We start from the raw sequence: 24,597 nt of genomic DNA, 5'->3' as shown, positions 1-24,597 counted from the left end.
ATTTTAAATTAAGTTTAAGTCACAACTTGTAGAACACTGCATTATGTTAACCCATTCCCACCTAGCTGTTTAATGGATTTCCATGATTTTTAAAGGGAATGAGGGAATGATACATGTTGAAATCAGCTAATTCCATTAGTACATAAGGAAAAGCATTTCAATTGTCCTTCATTCTGACATCCTGCAATCTCTGGTATCACTATTTATGATTCCATTGAACATAGGAAAATCATATAATGTCTCCTGTGTAGAATATCTCTCACTTATGGCATGATTTCTGTGCAACTCGAGCAGTTTTTATACTGGAGGGCAACTATTCCAACATTCATATCTTAATTTGTCAAAATGTCTGACTGTCATCAGCTCTTGGGCAGAATTTTTCCTCCCGCTGGTGGGCGGGCATCCAACTCAAACAGGAGTAAAATGGTGCACGATGACGTTGGGTGAGCGTTCTGACGTCACCACGCACCCTCGCGGTCTTTCAGTCGGCGGGCGCATGCGAGAAGCAGCAGCCACCTGCCAACAGTTAAGGGGCCTATGAAGGCCCTTAGTCAATTAGTTAAATTTAACTTTTCGCTGCCCGCCGAACTGCTCGGTTGGCGAGCATGTGATTTGGTCAGGCGGCCTTCGCATTTTTAACAAAACCTCATCCACTGGCGGGATGAGGTTTCAAACAGTGACTAAAAAAACCAATAAAACTTTTTAAAACTCATATTTCACATGTCCCTGTTCATGTGACAAAGTCACATGTGGGGACGTTTTCCTTATTTTTAAAATCTTTATTTGTCATGTTAAAAATCTTCAGCTCCCTGAGGCAGCTCTGTGCCTTCAGGGGGTTTTCACTGAGCGCACTCCCGTGCATGCGTACACTTCAGCACTTGCGCTCTTCCCATCCCAACCAGGCAGCGTTGAGGTCATCAGCGCGCGTTTCGTGCTGGCTGGCCGTTAATTGGCGTGGAATTGCGGTCAGGGCCCGATCGCGGGCAGTGGGCCATTGCGCTCCCGGGCCCGCCCGCCAGATGAGGGGAAAATCCTTTTCTCTTTTCATTTCGCCATTTCTTCCATCTGTGCCTGGTTCTCTTTTCTCCTCTTATGGCCTTCCCAGGTTGTAAGATCTGTGAAGACTTATTCTTGTTGGAAGTGGAAGAAAGCCAGAGCAACAAGAGCCAGCACTGAACTCACAGGCCCTCCATTTGTGTAACACTTCAGGATGACCAAGTTCACGAATCATGTGCGTGACATCTCGTGCCAAACGCCGGAGTGTTGGTAAATCCACAGCTTTCAACAACTCCAACTTCAAGTCTGAAATTTTTTCTAGGACACACAATTTATTGTTTTCAGCTTTATTAGAAACATTAATGTTGCAGCTATAGAATCTGATCCTTGAACCTAATATGAAAATATTTTCAGTCCCTCGAATGAAAGCTTTTTTTTTATTTTGGAGAATTTTCAAGTTCTGTTGAGCTATCAAAACCTAGGTGCTTTGTCATAGAATCCTTCACACCAATTTTAATTAGATGGCTAATTCTGAATTATTTATCCTTGCAATATCATATACAAGTTCATCATGGAAACCTGATGGTTTTTGAAAAGCACAAAAGGGGCAACAGTACAGTTCCCTCCTTTTACAACTCTCCAATGGCACGAAAGGGACACTGTTACTCAGTTGTCTGACTTGCAAGACCCATTACAGAGCTTCAAACAGAACAGCAACCATGGCACAATCAATACCCTGATGGTGTCACTTATTTGCCAAGCAAACCTGCTGCTACAATGTTTTAACTTCAGGTAAAAACTAATTTTAGATACTGCATAGTTGCTTTGCAAGAAGCCTCAGCACAGCAATTACACTCTGAATGAGTCCCAACAGCACCTGACTGCCTGCACCTGAAGGTCCAAAAACTTAGACTGCCTAACTGCTTCCCTGCAAACGGGAGAATTAATTTAACAGAATTGTTTTATAATAATTTAGTGTAGAATTGTTATTTAACCTTATGCATAGAGGAAATGATAGCTCCCCTTTTAATAATGAAAGAAAGACTTGCATTTGTATAGCACCTTTCATGAAGCACAGACATTGGAATGCAGGAATCGCAACAGCTAATTTGCATACAACAAACTCTCACAAACAGCATTGTGGTAATGACCAATTAATCTGATTTTGTGATGATTATCGAGGGATAAATATTGTCCAGGACACTGGGGATACCTGCCCTGCTCTTCAAAATAGTGCCATGGAATCTTTTGCATTCAACCTGAGAGGGTAGAGGGGGCCTCAGTTTAATGTCGCGCCCAAAAGACAGCACCCTGACAGTGCAGCACTTCCTCAGCACTGCACTGGAACATCAGCCTAGATCAGGGGTCGGCAGAGTTTTTTTTAACCTAAAGAACCTTATTTTAAAGAAATTTGCCTAAAATTTCAGAGCTGTGAGACACTTATCAAAACATCAATTTTTTTTCTCGGAAAAAAACATCAATAATTGATTTACTTATAAAAATGAGAGAATGTTTTTTGTCTTTGTGTTTTTATAATAGAATTTGTAATAAAGGGAATTATGTCTTTTAATTTAAATTTATCAGTTGGGCCATCTTTAAAACTGTACTTTTTACTTAAAATATTCAGAACAAAGACAATTTTCCACCCCATAGATTCTCATGATACAAAAATATCCCATAATAGCACATTCAGAATAATTTATTGTTTTCAGCTATACTAGAAATATTTATGGCACAGCTATAAAATCTGATCCTCGAACCCAAGGACTTGTCTAATACAAGTGGGTAGACATACAATCAAATAGGTTTATTTCAAGCACAATGCTGTTTGTCATTAAGAAAATCATTTGAAACCGTGAAATTTATCATAATTATTAATGTTTGAGTCCCACAGGAATACTGTGTTACCTCCAGTTCTTTGAGTTCACAATCTTTTCTTTCTTGTTATTTCTAGATTTTATTTTATGAAAATAAGAACCAGCCGCTAAAGACTGGGAGTGGCAAATGGTACAATAAGGAGCTGCGTGCGGGTCTCCGTGGCCTCCATAGTTCGGCTCAAGACCTGGAGCGGGAATTGAACCCACAGCTTACTGACGCTGAGGGGAGGTGGTGGCGTAGTGGTATTATCACTGGACTGGTAATCCAGAGACCCAGGGTAATGCTCTGGGGACCTGGGTTCCAATCCCACCAGGGCAGATGGTGAAATTTGAATTCAATAAAAGAAAACGTGGAATTAAAAGTCTAGCAATGACCATGAAACCATTGTTAATTGTTGTAAAAACCCACCTGGTTCACTAATGTCCTTTAGGGAATGAAACCTGCCATCCTTACCTGGTGTGGCCTATGTGTGACTTCAGGCTCTCAGCAATGTGGTTGACTCTTAACTGCCCTCTGAAATGGCCGAGCAAGCCACTCAGTTCTCAAGAGCAATTAGGGATGGATAATCAATGCTGGCCTAGTCAGCGACGCCCCCATCCCATGTACGAATGAAAAAAAGGTGCGAGCCCAGACATCCATTATGCTTGTTGAAACAACTGTGCCCCTGGGAATACATTGCTTGATTGACTGCTCAGGCTGTTTGATCTCTCCTGTTAATTTCACAATGGGCAGGATTTTCCCCCCATCGGGGGGGAAGTTGAAGTGCAGGCGCGCCACCATTTTACGTGAGGGGGCCAATTAAGGCCCGCCCAGCGTGACGTCAGCTATGCGCTCCCTGTGCGGGCGGGGGGAATCCATATACCCGAGAGTGCGCTCTTTTGCGCGTGCACACGAAAGAGCGCACTCATCTCCCGGAGGCTAAGTGCTGCCTCAGGGTGATCGGCTCTACAACAAAAAATATTTGAGAAAAAAAAATCCCTGACATGTCCCCTCATGTGACACTGCCACATGAGTTGGGGCATGTCCATAATTTTTTAAAAAAATTTAATTGAATTTTTTAAAACCTACATGAAACCTCATCCTGCCTATGGATGAGGTTTCATGCTTTTTCTGCCATTAATTACTTCAATGACTCTGTCAATGGCTTCAATTGGCCATTGACAGGTCGGCAGGCACACAGCTGATTTTGCTGTGCCCCCGCCTACCTGAAAATTTAAATGAGGCGCGGTGACGTCAGGAGTTTTGCCCGACATCACCGCACGTCATTTTATGTGTTGGCGAGTGGGCTCCGCCCCTCCCCACTCGCCAACAGGAAAATCCTGCCCAATGTTTGTTTACACGAGGTTAAGTTTTTTCAAGGCTTTGTGTTGTGTTTTTTGTTATTGATAATTTAAAGGGTCTGGATGATTGACACTTTTATTGTCTCCTAAGTAAAATGACTATTTTAACATTGTAGAAAGTTATGAATTAATTACTTTTTTAATTTTACACATCCTACTATCACTATTGGTTTCACAGCTTCTATATAGTGTATAGTAGGTCAATGGGCATGGAAGTGCCAGAGATTGACATAGGGAGCATGAGAGACAATAGGGGGTGGGTGAAAGGGCATAGCTTGGCATCGGGTGCATGAGGAGGACTTTTCGAATGTACCTTTTAATAGGTCCCCTCATGCAAACTGGGGTTCATGACTCCTCTAAGAGGCCGTGAACCATGACTCTTTAAAAGCCTGACCCATCTCCATGAAAATTGCAGAGGAATAAGACATGCTTATCCCCATAAGGGAGCCAGCAAGGTCGGGAGTGCTGGCTGTTGACAGGAACCAGCCTGCACCCTTAAAAGGCACTCTCAAAAATCAGGCAGCCTGGGAATGGGGTCGGTTATCTTGGAATTGGGTCTCGCCTGCCATTTTTAAAGAGCTCCTGAGTCATCCCGAATTGGTGAAAATCCAGACCCTAATGTCTATACCGGAAGTGCACTTTATGGGCATTAGGTGAGGGAATGGATCAGACTTAGTTTCATGTTACTTTAACCCATTATTGAACAGACCACTGTCAAATCTCACACTTGAATACTGGGCACATGTTAAGATACCAGAGAGAGACCTGCACCTGTGCAATTTTATTCAGCAGAAAGTCAACACATTTGGGAAAGAAAGGAGCTGGAGAGAATGGGCTAAGGGATGTTCTTTCAGAAAATATATTTTATTTTAAAAATCACAGATGCATTGTCATTGAACATATATAAATGCCCTATCACTTTGCTGGTAAACATTTTAAAACAAAAGATTCACTTTATGAGAGCTGTATGTGAAAGCAATCTAACTGTACTAAATATGTTTCATGGATGGAGACACAGATGTTCATTAAATCAAGAGCTGAAGAATTAACTCACAAGCAGTCAGAAATTTAAGTATTGAGAAATAGCACCTTCCTTGACTTTTTAAATGATAGAACCAAACGAATCTCATTGTGTCTGGGAGAAAATGGCAATATATCTTGAGCAAATGAATTGCAGAAGTGACATTGGATCTGAAACAATGTAACAACAAAGCTATATTGTTTTTTATGAATACTCAAAAAATCCAATATTCCAACCTCTGGCAAAGTATAAAACCCCCTGAAGGACAAGCCTATTCAATCAATATTAGTTCATTTCAATTGAAGAGCCTTACAACGTCTGTGCTGATGATTTTATGGATTTCATTACCTGTTGGCGAGATGATTCCTGGTGATAAGAGACCTGGGACTGCATGGGACATAATGCGAGAATTTTCTGGCAACGTGACACTCAGGGTACGTTTTGGGGGCCTTCCAGGTCTTGAGCTGTCAAGGGGAAAAGAAAGATGTAGGTTTTAATTTTTTTTGGTTATTTTCAAACAAAGCGTCTTTAAGAGTGATAGCCAAAAAATAAGCCTCTCAAACTCTAGTTACAACCATTTTACAGGAGCATGAAAAATAAACCAGACATTTTACAAAACTTGGAACAACCCTCCTTCTAGGCAACACTTTAATGTCAATTTTTGGGGGGAATAAAACAGAGCAACAAATTTGAGCCTAGTCTTTACTCAACATTATTCATAATCAAACGGATTTTATTACTGGAGCATGTTAAATTAAATGTCTTTATTGCACTACAGGGACTTTTTAATGGCTATTGATTTCCCTGCAAATGCAAGAAACATAAGACAACTTAGGACCAAATTGTGCTGTACAATTTTTGATATGCAAAGACCTGGAATGAGTGGAAAGAGTAAGAGTATCCAAATTGTACAAAGGTCTCTGCTAACGAGCAGGTCAAATATGATATGAAAAGGTTCTCTCCCAAGTGAAATTAAATCTGTGCAAATGTACTCATTTTAAAATAAGATTTCAGTGTTGCTACTCCAAGAACTAAATTCAAGTAGAAATGCTTCCAAAAAAAAAGTAATTAAAAAGAAAACCTGATCTGTCTTGAATTGATTTTCAAAGCATACGAGGAGGTTGTCTGAAAATGAGATCGCAATTGGAACTGATTGTTTAGATCACAGCAGAGAAGGGGGCGGGTTTGCTCAAATGTTTCCAGCGAGTGAATTTAAACAAGATTCATAAAAGAAAACTAGGAATGTTTCATAAGAATTTCCAAGAACTTTGGACAACTGAGAGGATGGGAAGCATAACACTGCAGGTGACAAAAGATGAAAGTGAGAGCTTTTTTACAAGATAAGTTGTAAATACATTACTGACTTGTTCAGGGATTAATAACTTTATTCTCACTGCCTGAAGAACTCATTTGTGCTGAATCCCCTACAGCAACACAGTCCCAATCATAAATCCCCAAACAGATCAATAGCGTACATTTTCAAGTGCATGGGAAAAGAAGACTGCAAACCGTGCCAAAGATTTTCATTCAAAATAATTTGTACCTGAAATCTTCAACAGAATGAAACAAATTTTCTGATTTAATATTGCTCAAACAGATTATGAACTTGGCAGTAAATATAATGAAGGTTATTTAAACTGTCAAAAGCAGGAGGATACAAAACAACTTTTTTTAACGAGCAGTTTTAATGAATCCGTTTGAAAATAAGTTTCCGCTATAAAGTCGTAAAGCCTGACCAGGTTTGTTGACACAAGGCTGCCATTAAACTTCCTTGGTTTTCAAAGTACTGTAACACTGGCTCCTTTTTGTGCTATTGTTCAGCAGAAAATGAGGAACACAGCTTTCCCCCTCCAACTGATGGTTACCACTTTCTGACCCTCTTTTTCAGTCAAAGTGCAAGCTAGTTTTATCCGGTGTAGCCAAAGCTCAGCCTGTTGATTTTGTTCAGTCAGAGTCAAGGTGAGCTCATGAAATTACTGCCAGGATCACGGCTAAAAACTACACTGAACTGCCATCATCACTGTGCACACACAGTACATCAGTACACTCATGGTATAATTCCTCTGATATTGGTATATCACAATATTGCACAATTTACTCTCACTTGGTTCAGGTTTTCAAAGCTCACTGTGATGTGTAACGCAAAACATCTCTTTTTGTACGCTTGTGTTCGCTTTGACTCTCATTTATTTTTAATGTTGCTGTTTCCTCACCTGTTAGAATTGTCTCTCTTTTCCAGCTGTGTGAGGGTAAGAAGACCTCCTGCTCTCAGGTCACTGCCACAGTAACTAACTGCTAAAAAGTCCATGGAAGATACCACCAATAATTCACCCCCGGGTTGTCCCTCTGGTCTTTCACAGAAATGTCTAGCCTCTGATTGCCATGTCCTATCATGGCCTTGTCTAATTAGCAGCTTGATTTGTAGAGAACCATAACCATGAAATTATGTTCCACTGCATACTCCATCTCACTACACATTGGCACACCTACATTCAATGCCTTTGGAACATTCATTCTGCTTATTTTAAGAAGAAAGTGCAAAGCGCTCCTTTTTTGCATATTATTGTTCACCTTGATAAATTCTTAGGGGAAAAATTGGTCCTGTTCACCCAATCTCAGGGCATAATTGAAGAGCCTTAGTTTGTCAAGTTGGCAGTATTCCAGGTATCCGGAATCCTTGAATCTGATAACGCCCACTATCAGAATGCCGCTGTCAAGCTTGGTAAAAACTGGACAGTGTTAATGTTTATTTTACCTCACCAGGAGTGCTCCTTTCGGCTTCACAGCAGTATTGCAGGGCACTACCGGCCTGCATTGGCCCCATGCCTCTATGAATTGCCTGCAGGCCAGTCCCTTAACAAAGTTGGCTGAATTTACCAGGGTCCTGACTGGCAAGCATGCCCAATTGGCATTCACAGCTTGACAGTTTTCCATAGCTGTGAATGGTCTGACCTGGAGCTAAGTTCAATCCAAGGTATTAAGGCACAAGCTTCAGGGTGACCTCTTGCCAGTTTCTGACAAATCAATTTCACCCTCTTAGTACTTATCAGGTTCTAGTAAAACATGGGCCAGAATTTTACATTCGGCATGCGGGCGCACGGCCGATACGTCCAAACATAATATGACGTGCGAAGACATCGTGCGTGCGTCCCAACGTCATCTCGCTGTCTCCCGATATTTCATTCGGCAGATGCACACCGGAGTTGGCTGCACATCCGCCGATAATTGAAAGGCCTATTAAGGCCATTAAAATGGCAATTAACTGTAAATTTATGCTGCCCGTCCAACCTAACAGTTGGCGGGCAAGCAAAAAGGCCAAGCGGCCTTTACATTTTTTAAGAAACCTCATCCACAAGTGGGATGAGGTTTCCTAAAGCTAATAGAAGTTAAATAAAAACTTTATTTTGAATTTAAAAATATGTCCCATCTCATGTGACACAGTCACGTTAGGGGACATGTTTCATTAAATTTTTATAGTCTTTATTAATTTTTTAAAAAAGAACTTCAATCTCCCTGAGGCAGCTCCGTGCCTCGGGGAGACTGAAGTGCTCTTTCGTGCACATGTGCGAACTGCGTGCCAGGCCTGCTCTCCCTTCTCCCACCGCCCGCACAGGTAGCGCTCAGCGCTGCCACTCGCGATCCACACAGGTCGGGCCTTAATTGGCCTGCCCGCATGAAATCATGGTGTGGAGCTGATTGCGGATAGCGGTCGGCTTCCCAACCGCCCCTGACTCGCTCCTGCTGAGCCGCTGGATGAGGGTGAAATTCTGGCCATGAAAAGAGAATGCAGCTTGAGGAGCAAAGGAATGACTCCTCTGTCCTGTGTGTCTGCAGAGCAACAGCACAACTGGAGCAGGGAATTGAGATTGGAGTCGCAGTATTAAGTTTCTCCTGGGCTGCAGTTCCCTGCCCTTCTATTTGTGAGTTAAGGTACTTGTGGACATTTCATGCAAAACCTCATTAAGGCCCCAGATCTGTTACAAAAAATATTGAAATGAACACCACTCTCAGCTCCCTGGAAATTGTGCTGGGATCTCCTTTCCCACTTTGTCTATCTATTTGGATTGGGCATGAGAGAATCTCTAAAAATAAAGACTAACATTTATATAACACCTTTCACAACTTCAGGATGTCCCAACGTGCTTTACAGCTCATTAGGTACTTCTGAATTGTGGCACTGTTGTAATGGAGGAAGTGCAGTAGCCAATATGTACACAGCACTCCCACAAGGACACAAGTCCAATATTGCCATGATGGTGCATTTCCCAAAGTGTAGAGGGTCACTTTGCTACCATATGTCCAACTTGAAGTCTTTGGAGGATGCGTGCATGTGTGGCAAGGTTTTTACTGTACTTTGCACCTTGACCATGTGCTCTGCTAAGACTTGGGTGCACATGAGATACAATGAAAAAGCTCTTTGGTTGTATGAAGGCTTGGCACGGATGAGCAGAAAATATAGAATAATGACTATTGTTTAGTCCTACATTGCCAGATCCCCTTAATGTGTGCCACCTTCTATCATTTCTGTTTCCAGCCAAAGGAATTAATAAAATCAGCATTCAGTCTGGCTGACACTTTCTGCCAGGTATGACGCCCTGCAATCCTCTGGGAATAGTGAGTTGGAGAGCCAACCAGGCTTGATCTCCTCACACTGAAGGTCCACGTTGCAACCTCAAACAGCAGTTGGGGGTCAGCAATATCCTGCCATAGACTCTGGTTTTGTCTGTTTTTCCAGCCTTGCTTGCATCCCCCATCAGCAGCTATTTCAAAGATTACTGCCCAAACCATGGAGATGAAAATCAACCGTCATGTGGAAGATTTGCACGAGAGCGCTTGCTCAGAAGTCATGATTGTGATTTTGCCAGCCAGTGTCCGGGGTAGTCCACACAGGCCACTTAATGCACTGTTGGTCTCTTTAGGCCAGCTGACAGAACTGCCCATCTGTGTCAAAACTAAGATGACACAAGTATCCCTGTATGTGACAAAACAACAAAAAAGATGGTTTAGCAAATATTTTTGGATAAGCAGGTACATTTTTTATATGACTGATGCATAGAATTTAAACTCAAAAGTGCATACCTTCTTGGGGTTTGTGGGTGGGGGGTGAGGAGTCACTGAGTACACTGATACACACACACACACACACACACACACACAAAGCCCCCACACACCCACCCATGTATAACCCATTCACCTTCTGTTGCTAAAAAAGATTTTCAATGGCTTTTGAAACTTTAATTTAGAAAAGTGTGACGTGAACAGAATATTCAGGGAAATTTGCTCCGGTACATTGGGCCAGATTCTAGTGGTTACGATGGTGAAACTGAAGGTGTCTGCTATCATTACCGCTGTGAAACTGAGAGCAACTCCAAGCATCTGCAGATGCACAGTTATATGGAAACCCAGAAGTTGCTGTCACTGCTCCACAGTGTGCACTGTTGAAGTCCCACAGGTGGAAATCTTCAGAAATCACTAGAATTTATGTGAACTTGTTTTTTTTTAAGATATCAGTCTCGCTTTAAAAATCCTCAAAAAAGTTGTGCCATGTTGAATGAGACAAAATTTGTTTTTTTAACAATGTACCATGCTGATAATCATGTCTGAACAGTCTCACTGGCCCTAGAAAGCTACTTTTATATTTTGAAATGTCAAATCTCTCCATTTTGGTAAACAAAGTCATAGGTTTTTGTAATTATTTTTTAAAGCTTTATAGTATTTCAGCTTTTATCTTAATCCCATATCTCTGTTCCACTCTTTGCTGTCTGTAAAATGATTAAAATGTGAAAGATGGACACTGGAGATTTACTTCCTGCTTTGCGAGCTCTGAGAATTCTCCAAAGCGATTGGCTGCTTAGCCTGCTTGATGATATCGCTATTACTGGGCATCAGATATCCGCTTGAACTGATGTCAAAATCAAAGTAACATTGGGAAAGGTAAAATCTACACCAGGGAGATCACCAGATCTTTGAAGTAAATTTTCTTCGAGATCAACAGTGAGCACATTGTTTCACCATTTACCACAAAATCTAAAATATTTCACCAACATACATATGAACATACAAATTCTGCCATCAATAAGATCATGGCTGGTCTGGATGTCACCACAACTCCACATTCCCGACTACCCCCATAAACTTTCACCCCCATGCTTATCAAGAATCTATCTGCATCTGCCTTAAAAATATTCAAACACTCTGCTTCTACCGTCTTTTGAGGAAGAGTTCCAAAGACTTACGACCCTCTGAGAGAAAAAAAACTTCTCCTTATCTCTTTCTTAAATGAGCGACCCCTTCTTTTTAAACAGTGACCCCCTAGTTCTAGATTCTCCCACAACAGGAAACATCCTCTCCACATCCGCCCAGTCAAGACCCCTCAGGATCTTAAAGCTTCAATCAAGTCACCTCTTACTCTTCTAAACTCCAGCGGATACAAGCCTTGCCTGCCCAACCTTTCCTCATAAGACAACCCATGCATTCCAGCTATTAGTCTCGTAAACCTTCTCTGAACTGCTTCCAACACCTTTATATCCTTCCTTAAATAAGAAGACCAATACCAACAAATGGACCCAACCAAAATCATGCAGAAGCATCATTCAGTCAAGGCTCCTCACCTGATAAATGCTGTGCCTAATACAGCTCCCACATCTTAAAGCCTGACAGATATCACTAACATTAAACCTAGTAGGGTAGCGTTTTCTCTCATTAGTTCACCCAAAATTGGCAAAAGCAGTGTAAAATATTGGGGAATTTCAAACACAAGTCATGTCCATGATTTTTCGCGCTGACTTATAAACCATCAGACTGGAAGCCAGCCCTGTCAACAGAGCTGGCCATGTCGCCAGATAAAATTAATCAAATTAATCAACATTGTGAGGTTCTGCTAAATTGTGTCCGTTTAGGTCCATTTGAGGAGGCTCTTAAAAATTAAGTTTCTGTTTTAAGTGCAAAAGCACTAGTGGACACCTTTTAAAACTTTTAAAATATTAACTTCTACCCCAGTAAACGTGTATATAGTATACATGGGGAGTATTCAAACTCCAGCTGTGACATTTATGTACCTGATGCTTAAGTCACAGAGGAAGATAGATTAAATATGACAGCAAAACTATTATATAGACAACTATTAAAAATCGTTTGTAATTTTTTTGCAGCACTTTGGATTAGTCATGAATCAAACTATGCAGAGTGCCTGCAAGGCCTGTTCATTTTATTTTAACAATACCAATGGTCATAGAGTTTGTCCTCATTAACTGTGAGCAGGTGGCAACTCCAGTACACTAAGCAATTCAATGAACAATGCAAGTTATGTTTGTAGCCATAAGCTTCTCCTTCCTGCATACACCAATTTAGTTAATTGTGTTCGCAGATTCATGTGGGAGAGATGTCAGGAAAAAGCTCGGCACTTCTTTGCAGGAAGAGAGAAAAATTAAAGATCATTCACCTGGATTTCTCACTTATAGATCTTAGCAGGCAGCTCTAGAGCAACTTACATTTACTTAGCACCTTTAACATAGTAAAATGTCCCAAGGTTCTTCACAGGAGCGTAAGCAAAATTTGACACTGAACAACATAAGGAGAGGTTGGAAAACAAGACTCTGCTTGCTCTTACTCTCTCCACTTCTCTTTTCTCCTTTAAGACATTCCTTAAAACCTACTTATTTCACCAAGCTTTTGCTCACCTTTCCTAATAACTCCTATGTTGCTCAGTGTCAAATTTTGCTAACGTTCCTGTGAAGAATCTTGGGACATTTTACTATGTTAAGGGTGCTATATTAACGCAAGTTATTGTTGCTCTATCTGATATCCAAGCAAACAGCTCAAAAAATTTATGGAGGCTGACAATGTGGAGTTAGGCATTTTACATGAGCACATTTCATTTTTGCAAAATCTCTGATGCTCCACTCAACAACTGGCATTAGATCCCTGTGAATCCACAGAGCTTCAGGGACCCCTTGACAAAAACACACTCCATGCAAGTTTAATCTCCATACAAGGCTGCTGTAGCTGTCCCTCGATTCAAACTTAACGCCTATTCAAGGTCTCGAGTTTCTGCCATAGGTCTTCATGTGACTGAATAGGCCAACTCTTGACTTGCAGATCTTTGGGCACATGGGGCAGGAATTCCCACGAGATAGTAGGATCTGGAGTACATGAATTTCTTTCGTTTCTCACCTCTGCCACTGTTCTGCCTCATCCTTATGATGTTGTGACACAAAGCATGATGCAGTTTGATGGACAAGTTGTCGCCATTCTGAATTCTTAGTAGCAAGCTCTGCTCAGTCACTAATGTCAATGCTACCGTGCTTCAAGGAAAGCTTAAGAGTGTCTTTGAAGTGTTTTTTCTGTCCTCCCCGGAATGCTGGCCATTTGAGAGTTGAGAAAACAGGACCTGATGAGGGAGATGGTTTTCAGCCAACTGGACACAATGTCCAGTTCACTGAATTGAATTTGCAAGAGATTTGTCTGAATGCTTGTGGAGCTGGCATTAAGAAGGACACTAGTATTTGTGCAACGGTCCTCTACTGGAGGATGCGGTAGAGGCATTACTGATAGAATTTCTCTCACGATCTTATGTGTCGCTGATACACAGTCCAGGTCTCACTGCAGTACAGAAGTGTGGTGAGGACAATTGCTCTGTCCAGTCAGACTTTGTGTCTTGCAGAGGTCTTTGTTGTCAAACACTTGCTGCCATAGCTTCCAGAAGGCTGACCTGGGGCAGCTGATCTGATGTTAGATCTCCTCATCGATGGTGCCCTTTTGAGAGAGGTGGCTGTCAAGTTATGGGAAGTGCTCAACATATTCTAGAGTCTCATCTACATCATGTATGGGAGGTGGAATATTTGACTAATTTTTGAGTTTTGTCTTGGCAATATTCAAGAACAGGCCAAGTTTCTTGTATGGAATTGAAAAGATCAAGGGCAGGATTTTCCCCCCGTCGAGGACAAAGTTGAAGTGCGGGCGCACGGAGGCGTGCCTCCGATCGGCACCCCCAATCAGGGACACGCCGCTATTTTATGTGGGCGGACCAATTATGGCCTGCCCAGCGTGATGTCTGCACGGAAGCGCTATGCGTTCCCTGTGCGGGCGGGGGGGTGGAATCCCTAAACCTGAGAGTGCGCTCTTTCATGCATGCGCATGAAAGAGGGCACTCATCTCCCTGAGGCTAAGCGCTGCCTCAGGGAGATCGGCTCTACTATCAAAAATCTTAAAAATAGAAAATAAAAATTCCCTGACGTCCCCTCATGTGACATGTCCATAATTTTTTAAAAAACTTTAATTAAAATTTTAAAAACCTATATGAAACCTCATCCCGTCCATGGATGAGGTTTCATGCCTTTTCAAATTCCCGCCAGGGCTCCTGACCTGCCCGCCAACTTAAGGTTGGACAGGCAGGTCCATTAATTACTTCAATGACTCTGTCAATGGCCTCAATTGGCCATTGACAGGTCGGTGAATGCACAGCTGATTTTGCTGAGCCCCCACCTATCTGAAAATTTAAATGGGGCGTGGTGACGTTGGGAGTTCCGCCCGACATCACTGCACGTCATTTTATGTGTCAGCGAGCAGGCCCTGCCCCCCACTCGCCAACAGGAAAATCCTGCCCCAAGAGTGGCTTGCAAATCTGGTCCAGAGTGAGCAATGACACTGTAGTCATCCGCAAACTGTTGATCATGCATTTCTATGAGATCAGTTTAATTTTGGCATGAGGCAACTGAGGTTAAAGAGTTTTCCATCTAGACAGTATTTAATGCTGACACCAGAGAACAATTGGTCTTTGATGAGGTGAATAGCCACTGTTAGCTACATTGTAAAATAGCATGGGGGCTATCACACAGCCTGCTTGGTCCTGGTCCGGGTTTTGAAGGCATCTGTTTAAGATCTCCCGCTCAAGATAGTTGTCATATTGTCATAAAGCAACTGTAGGATTGTGATTAAGTTTCTTGGACATCCCCATCTTTGGAGAACAATCCACAGAGCCTCATGATTTACTGAATTAAATGCTTTGGTCAGATCAATGAATGCAATGAAGAGTTCCTGGTGTTCTTGACAGCGACAGTGAAGATTTATGTTGAGACAAATGCTTTGAGCTCTAAGCATTTCCTAGGTAGTTTGTTTTGCTGAGCTGTTGAGTTTAATGAATATCTGCATAATATCTGCATTTCCATAGTCTTCTGTGGAGTTCTTACATCTTCCAAGTCAACAATCCAGTACAGGAAGATTGGTAGCAATGCAACTTCTCTCTTCACTCACTGATCACACCATAACTTTTCCACTCAGTGTTTCTGTGTAACCAGCAGTGACTGGAGAAAGCTCATGATCAGTCTCTATTCTCTCTTGAGAGGCCAATCATTCTAAGAAGAGTGATGAGGAGCGCGCACATTTTAATGGAGTTCATTTTGGCTTTTACCCCTTCCAATGCTCCACTCTTTAGTACTGCAGTGATTCAACACAAAGGCGATGGTTTCTGTTAATAAGAATGCTTATCAAACCGATCGCTCCTTTTTTATCTCCGTTTGGAAAGATGTCCCAGAAATGCATTTTGGTATTTGCCATGAAACACAGAAACTAAAGTTAACCTTTGCAACACCCCAGGGTGCTTTAACCTTAATAAGTGTCTTCCCCCTCCCCCTAAGCTGTCCCAAGCCTTCCACCTAATCATAGTTGTTAATATCTGAAAAGTTAGCAAAAATAGACAGAAATGTTAATAGATTGCTAGTGATTGGCATCCTGATGCCAAAGGAAAACAGTGCTATCACTGCAAACTGTTTTACTAGGAGAAACCAACAGAAATAATGTGCTAAGAAATCAACCAATGATAGAATCTCGACTATCTAAGTTGAGGGGACCCAACTTGAAAGCCTCTGAAATAGTGGGCAAGTGCACTTTGAGAAACCTCTGGAAGGCAGGCAGGCAGGCATCGGCATAGTGGTATTGTCGCTAGCCTAGCACTCTAGAAACCCAGGCAATGCTTTGGGGACCCGGGGTGGTGGAATCTGAATTCAATAAAAAATATCTGTAATTAAAAGTCTAATGGTGACCACAAAACCATGCAATTGTCCTAAAAACCCATCTGGTTCACTAATGTCTTTTAGGGAAGGAAATCTGCTGTCGTTACTTGGTCTGGCCTACCTGTGACACAGAAATGTGGTTGACTCTTAAATGCCCTCTGAAATGGCCTAGCAAGCCAATCAGTTGCATCAAACCGCTAAAAACAAGTCAACAAGGAATGAAACCGGACGGACCACCCAGCATCGACCGAAGCACTGGAGACAACAACGGCAAACTCAGCCCTATCAACCTGGCAAAGTCCTCCTTACTTACATCTCAGAGCTTGTGCCAAGATTGGCAGAGCTGTTGTCTCACAGGCCAGTCAATCAACAGGCTGACATAATCATACTCACGGTATGATACCTTACAGATAAGGTCCCAGGCATGGCCATCATCATCCCTGGGTATGCCCTGTTTCACCGGCAGGACAGACCCAGCAGTGTTATACAGTCGGTAGGGAGGTGCTCTAGGAGTCCAGACCCCATGAAGTCTTATGGCACCAGGTCAAATATGGGCAAGGAAACTTCCAGGTGGTTACCACGTATTGTCACCCCTCAACTAATGAATCAGTGCTCCTCCATGATGAACATCACTTGGAGGAAGCACTGAGGGTGGCAAGAGCGCAGAATACACTCTGAGTGGGGGACTTCATCAGCAAAGTGGCTCAGTAGCACCACTACTGACCGAGCTGGTAGAGTACTAAAGGACATAACTGCTAGACTGGTTCTGCGGCAGGAGGTGAGGGAACCAACAAGAGGGAAAAACATACTTGACCTCATCCTCACCAATCTGCCTGCCGCAAATGCATCTGTCCATGACAGTATCGGTAGGAATGACCACTGCACAGTTGTTGTGGAGACGAAGTCTCACCTTCACATTGAGGATACTCTCCATCGTGTTGTGTGGCACTACCACCGTGCTAAATGGGTTAGATTTCAAACAGATCTAGCAACTAGCACATCCATGAGGCACTGTGGGCCATCAGCAGCAGCAGAATTGTACTCAACCATAATCTGTAACCTCAAGGCCCGACATATCCCCCACTCTACCATTACCACTAAACCAGGGGATCAACTCTGATTCAATGAATGGGCAGGACAGCATGCCAGGAGCAGCAGCAGGGAAAGCTAAAACTGAGGTGTCAACCTAGCGAAGCTACAACACAGGAATACTTGAGTTCCAAATGGCATAAGCAGTACACTATAGACAGATCTAAGTGATTCCAACAACCAACGGATCAGATCTAAGTTCTACAGTCCTGCCACATCCAGTTGTGAATGGTGGTGGACAATTAAACAACTCACTGTAGGAAGAGGCACCACAAATATCCCCATGCTCAATGCTGGGGGAGCTCAGCACATCAATGCAGAAAATAAGGCTGAAGCATTTACAGCAACCTTCAGCCAGAAGTGCCAAGCGGATGATCCATTTCGGCCTACTCCGGAGGTCCTCAGCATCACAGATGCCAGCCTTTAACCAATCCGATTCACTCCACATGATATCAAGAAATGGCTGAAAGCACTGGATACTGCAAAGGCTATGGGCCCTGACAATATTCCAGAAATAGTACTGAAGACTTGTGCGGAGAACATGCTGCGTCCCTAGCCAAGCTGTTCCAGTACAGCTAGAACACAGGTATCTGCCTGGCCAAGAGCTGAACTCCCAAGGTGATGAGAGAGTGACTGCCCTTGAAATCAAGGTCGCTTTTGACCAAGTGTGGCATCAAGGAGCCCGAGCAAAACTGGAGTCATTGTGAATTAGGGGGAAAAGTCTCGGCTGGTTGGAGTCATACCTAGCACAAAGGAAGATGGTTGTGGTTGTTGGCGGTCAGTCATCTCAGCTCCAGGGCATCACTGCAGGAGTTCCTCAGGGTAGTGTCCTTGGCCCAACCACCTTTGGCTGCTTCATCCTTCCATCATAAGGTAATATGTGGGGATGTTCGCTGATGTTTTCACAATGTTCAGCACCATTCGTGACTCCTCAGATACTGAAGCAGTCCATGTCCAAATGCAGCAAGGCATGGACAATATCCAGACTTGGGCTTATAAGTGGCAAGTAACTTCGCACCACACAAGAGTCAGGCAATGACCATCTCCAACAAGAGAGAATCGAACCATTACCCCCTGATGTTCCATGGCATTACCATCACTGAATCCTCCACTATCAACATCCTGAGGGTTACCATTGGCCAGAAACTGAACTGGACTAGCCATATAAATAACGTGGCTGCAAAAGCAGGTCAGAGGCTAGGAATCCTGCGATGAGTAACTCACCTCTTGACTCCCCAAAGCCTATCAAGGAGTGTGATGGAATACTCCCCAATTGCCTGGATGAGTGCAGCTCCCACAATACTAAAGAAGCTTGACACCGTCCAGGAGAAAGCAGCCCACTTGATTGGCACCACATCCACAAACATTCACTCCCTCCACCACCGACACACAGTAGCAGCAGTGTGTACCATCTACAAAATGCACTGAAGGAATTCACCAAGGCTTCTTCGACAGCACCTTCCAAACCCACCACCACTACCATCTAGATGGACAAGGGCAGCAGATGGATGGGAACACCACCACCTAGAAGTTCCCCTCCAAGTCACTCACCATCCTGACTTGGAAATATATCGCCGTTCCTTCGCTGTCACTGGGACAAAATCCTGAAATTCTTTTCCTAACAGCACTGTGGGTGTACCTACACCACATGGACTGTAGCGGTTCAAGAAGGCAGCTCACCACCACATTCTCAAGGGCAACTAGGGATGGGCAATAAACGCTGGTCCAGCCAGTGAAGCCCACGTCCTGGGAATGAATTTTTTTTAAATGTGGAAAAGTGTCCAGGTAAATCCTGTACACAAAAAGCAGGACAAATCCAATCCAACCAAGTACCGCCCCATCAGTCTACTCTTCATCATCAGCAAAGTGATGGAAGGGGTCATCAACAGTGCTATCAAGAAATACTTGCTTAGCAATAACCTGCTCACTGATGCTCGGTTTGGGTTCCGCCAGGATCACCCAATACCTGACCTCATTACAGCCTTGGTTTAAACATAGACAAAGGAGCTGAACTCCAGAGGTGAGGTAAAAGTGACTGCCCTTGACATCAAGGCTGCATTTGACTGAGTGTGGCTCAGGGAGCCCTAGCAAAGCTGGAGTCAATGAGAATTGGGGGCAAAACACTCTGCTGATTGCAGTCATACCAAGCACAAAGGAAGATGGTTGTGGTTGTTGGAGGTCAATCATCCAAGTTCGAGGTCATCACTGCAGGAGTTCCTCAGGGTAGTGTCCTCGGCCCAACCATCTTCAGCTGCTTCATCAATGACCTTCACTTCATCATAAAGTCAGATGTGGGGATGCTCACTGATGACTGTACAATATTCAGCACCATTCATGACTCCTCAAATACTGAAGCAGTCCGTGTCCATATGCAGCAAGATATGGACAATATCCAGGCTTGGACTTACAAGTGGCAAGTAACATTCGTGCCACACAAGTGTCAGGCAATGACCACCTCCAACAAGAGAGAATCTAAACATCACCCTTTGACATTCAATGGCATTACCATTGCTCAATCCCCCGTTAACAACATACTGGGGATTACCATTGACCAAAAACTGAACTGGACCAGCCTTATAACAGCAAGTCAGAGACTAGGAATCCTATGGCGTGTAGCTCACCTACTAACTCCCCAAAGCCTGCCCACCAACTACAAGGCATAGGTCAGGAGAATGATGGAATACCCTTCACTTGCCTGGATGAGTGCAGTGCCAACAATACTCAAGAAGCTTGACACCATCCAGGACGAAGCAGCCTACTTGATTGGCACCCCATCCACAAACATTCACTACCCCACCACTGAATCACAGTGGCAGCAGGGTTTACCAACTACAAGACACACTGCAGGAACGTACTAAGCCTCCTTAGTCAGCACCTTCCAAACCCATGACCACTACCATCTAGAAGGACAAGGGCAGACACCACATGGATCTCCTTCAAGCCACTCACCATCCTGACTTGGAAATATATTGCCATTCCTTCTCTGCCTCTGTGTTAAAATCCTGGAAGCCCCTCCCTAACAGCACTGTGGGTGTACCTTTACCACATGGACTGCTGCGGTTCAAGAAGGCAGCTCACCACCACCTTCTCAAGGGCAATTAGGGATGGGCAATAAATACTGGCCTAGCCAGCGATGTCCACATCCCATGAATGAATAAAAATAAGGGCTAATGGAGAGGCATCAATATGTCACTTCATATCATTTAGAATAGTGGAGGCATCCTGATTAAACTCCCTTCAATCTTTAGGAATACCTGGCTGTAGAAATAAGGTAGTATTTGTGGATCATTATTATCTTTAGCTTTGTTTTCATTTTTTAGAAACTGCACAAAGAATTTGATCTTTTTGTTTTTCAAATAAAAAAGATTGTAATGCAGCCAGGCAGGAACAATTTCAGAAGTGCACAGCTCTTTTTGAGAGAGCTACTAAAGAGCACAATCGCGTCTGGTGTGAATTCAATCAACCACACTGTGGATGTAATTCCATTGTTGTTAAAATCCTAAACACACAGCACTTTCACAAGAGGCTGAATTACTATCATTTTATGAGTAATCTCTGACTACAATAGTTCTGATCTCACTCTTATTGATAGCTTAAGAAGTGAAATAATATGCTTTCTGGCATACTTTTCCAAAGGAACTGATGCTTATTTTGGCTTATTTCAAATAAATGAACCTCTAATTATTTGTAATTTGTAGCAGCCAATAGAAAAAATAAAGTATGTCTTTAACCTGCTTTGGAATTCAGATGGAGGACATATATTCATCGCAATATTATCAGCAGTCTTGAATTCACTCACTGAAGACCCTTGCCTGTAAAGCTTTATTGGGAGTTTTATATGAATTAATAGTCTATTGTTGATGCTTTGCTCTTAAGATAATTCTTCATATGCAAGTTACTTAAAAATATAATTTCTTCAGATGTGTGACTGAAAGAGACGTATTTAGAAAGATAGTTTGAGAACTCCCAGTTATCCACAATCTAGAGTCTCATTATTGTTTGTCTGTATTGTTTTCAAATAGAATTTTCATGGAGAAAATGTATGTGGGTGAAACTTTAACCTATTGGTATTTTCTCTGGGAAAAATCACAAAGGTTCAAGTTCCAACAGACATTCATTACTCAAAGGTTTGTGCTAGTATAAATTAAAAGATGCATGTAGCAAAACAAAAATAAGGGGCTGGATTTTACATTCCCCGCCATGGTGTTCGAAGGCAGAAGGGCTCATTAAATCCAGCAGGCAGCCTGGCCACCGCCTACCTCCTGCCCATGCCCCCACTACAATTATATCAGCAGCCAGGGTAGCGTTGGGCAGCCTGCCCACCAGTGGACAAATTGAGGCCCTTAAGTGGGCAATTAATGCCCACTAAGGGCCTGATCCCACTGCTGCCGGGATTTAACCGACAGCGGGAGAGGCCCACACCAAATGGCCGGCCCGAAAGGTTCCCCCGCACACTTTGGAAGCGGAGCAAATGTTGCAAATTAGGAAATGCAGTAGCCAGTTTACACTTGGTTAGGCTCAATACCTGCATTGGAGAGGGAGCGTCACTCCCACTGCCCAGTTTCTGTTTGACCTTGGTCATACACTCCTTCCAATTTTTGGTACACGCCTTGGCCTCTCCGAACCATATTCCCAGCACCTTCAGGTAGTCGACATGATGGGGAAGGAGACAAAAGATCGATCGGTCGGCCAAGTTCTAAAAGTACATGGCCTTACTCTTGTTTGCTTTGACTCCTGAGGTCAATTCAAACTGGTCACAGAAAGACACTGCTGCAAAAGACATCATCTGAGAATGGCAGCCTAGCCTCTTCTTTGTAGTTCAGGTTTGCAATTTACATCACAGTCGGAGCGGTTACTTTAAATTTTACTGGTTTAGTAAATTCCTGTATATTAAAACCCACCACCATATATTGCACATGGAGATAAGTGAAAACAGGGAATGCACAACAGGTCAGTCAGCATTCTTACTACTCTTTTCCTGCACTTTCTCTTTTTAATCACATTATCGTTATTATTATTCTCATCTATTATTACTGAAGGGAAAGAAAGACTTGCATTTTCCTAGCATTTTTTCATGACCTAAGGATGTCCTAAGCAGTTTAGTGACAATATACTTTGAAGTGATGTCACTGCTGTAGTGTCAGTTATGCGATGGCCAATCTGCTCGAAGCAAGATCTCATAAACAGCTGTAAATGACATGATCATCTATTTTTTAGTGACATTGGTTGAGCAAGAAATCTTGGCTAGGACATTGGGAAGAATTCCCCTATTTCTCTTCAAATAGTGATATGGGATATTTTATGACAACCTAAGGGCAATCAAGCCATCAATTTATCGTTTCATCCGAAAGGCAGCACAGCACCTCTAACAGTGCAACACTCCCTCAGTACTGCACTGGAGTATTAACTTGGATTATGCACTTCCTGGAGTGGGACTTGAAGCCGTGACCTTCTTGGAGACGAGAGTGCTACAGCTAAGCTACACATGCATCTCTTCGACCAAACATTTTAAAAAGCAGGGTTGTTATAAAAAAGGAAAAAAACAAACTAATCGCTGGCTTTTTTTGCAGCAGCCACTATCACATGAGCTGGGACATGTGCATTAATTTCAATAAAAATTTTTGAGAAAATTTAAAATCATTCATGAAACCTCATCCCACCCAGGGATGAGGTTCCATGAAAAATGCGAAGGCTGGCTAGGCTCTTCGCCTGCCCACCAACCTTAAGGTTGGACGAGCAGCTCCGTTAATTATTTTAATTGTTAGTTAAAAATGGCCTTAAATAGGCCTTTGACAGTTCGGCGGCTGCCCAAACTGAAAATCTAAATGACGCGCGGTGCCTTCGGGCCGCATGTCCGATGTCACCCTGTGTCATTTTACGCCTCGGCGAGCTGGCACCCCTCCCGCTCGTCGAGCCGACGATGCTCCCCATAATTTTCCAAATCAAATACTTGTGAATAGGATCAAGTTGGACTCCTCACATTTTCAATTTCACTTTAATACTGATGTTGTTTCTTTCCATTCCAGAAAAGTGTTAGTAACAACTGGAACAAACAATGAATTGCTTGGAGCATTCACAGACTTGAGATTTGCATTCAGGCTACCAGAAATTGGAGGTCCAAATCTCCCATTGATTGATCCACATTGCTAAAGCCCGGTAAACCGTTAAGTTAATAAAATGGAATTCAAATGTGTCTCCTGGTATCCTCGTAAACAATTATGGTTCCCAAATAAAACTGACAAATTCAACTTTGAAAAGCCCATTTCAGGGGCACCCTGCAATTACACGGAACACATCACATGTCTGTATTTTGTGTTTGTATTCAGTGTTGTCTATTCGGGTCAGTCTGAATTAGGAAGAAAATTGCTTTTACCCAGGGCAGCCAGAGTATCTTGGACCATCAAGCACTGCTCTCAAGAGCAAATATCTGTAGTGTAGTATGAAGGACAGATAAGGAAATATAGAGGTGAATTTTGAGGCCTCCTGCCTGACAGAAAAAGGATGGAAGCATTCAGAAAATGAAAGAACGCAGTGCTCCAATCCATTGTTATGGCCATCCCCATTTGTTCTTATTCGGTCTTCAAATGTGAGTGTTGCTGGCAAGCATTCTTCAAAAGTGCTTCAGTGGCCGTAAAGCACGTGCGGAGGTTGTGTAAGACGCTATATCAATGTAAGATTTTTCTTTCGGAGCTGGGCAGGGCTGTGACCAGTATCAGCTGGTGGTCTGTCTGACGAGTGCCCCAAAGGCAAGTACTTCCACATGTTACAAACCAGCCTGGGCCATTGTCACTCTGGTTCTTTCTCCACTGCTCAGCCTATCCTTCTAGGATTAGAGCTCCCTTGCCAGAAATTGACCATCTTCCAGCTCGCCCAATAATCCAACGGTCTAAAGCCCTCCTCTTGCAGAGTATTGGGCACCTAGCCAGTAGATTTTGTTAGCCGGCTATGCATACCTGAAGTCCACTCAGGGTGAGAGACAAATCGAATTGGAACAATGCTAGAAATTCAGGTGTGGAATTCTGAAGAGTGCTTCTGTCTACAGAGTAAATGCATTATTTCATATTCAGAAATTATTCAAAATAAAAAAGTTGTGATATCTCCCCCTGCAGAGCTTTGCTTTGGTTCTTTTACTGCTTAAACTTCATTTCAACCTTTTACTCTTCTGGAGGTGAACTGTGTCCAGAGCCAATAGCAACATGACACTCTCTGGCTTACTGATGGCAAAACAATCAGACTGCAGAACGAATGCACTCTATTACATTGC

At 42.9% G+C, this 24,597-nt stretch overlaps 1 protein-coding gene across 2 annotated transcripts in view; it reads right to left on the bottom strand.

Annotated features, from left to right (window-relative positions):
- Nucleotides 1–24,597, bottom strand: part of dacha (dachshund a) — a 389,808-nt gene that overhangs the window by 208,696 nt on the left and 156,515 nt on the right. For both annotated transcript variants that reach the window (XM_078547218.1, XM_078547219.1), the window contains exon 2: nt 5,584–5,699. In XM_078547218.1, coding sequence (XP_078403344.1) covers nt 5,584–5,699 — 116 coding nt within the window. The remainder of the gene's footprint in view (nt 1–5,583; nt 5,700–24,597) is intronic.

This window comes from Cetorhinus maximus, chromosome 8, assembly GCF_964194155.1.
Source record: "Cetorhinus maximus chromosome 8, sCetMax3.hap1.1, whole genome shotgun sequence".
NCBI lineage: Eukaryota > Metazoa > Chordata > Chondrichthyes > Lamniformes > Cetorhinidae > Cetorhinus > Cetorhinus maximus.
This window is presented reverse-complemented; position numbering and strand designations above follow the sequence as displayed.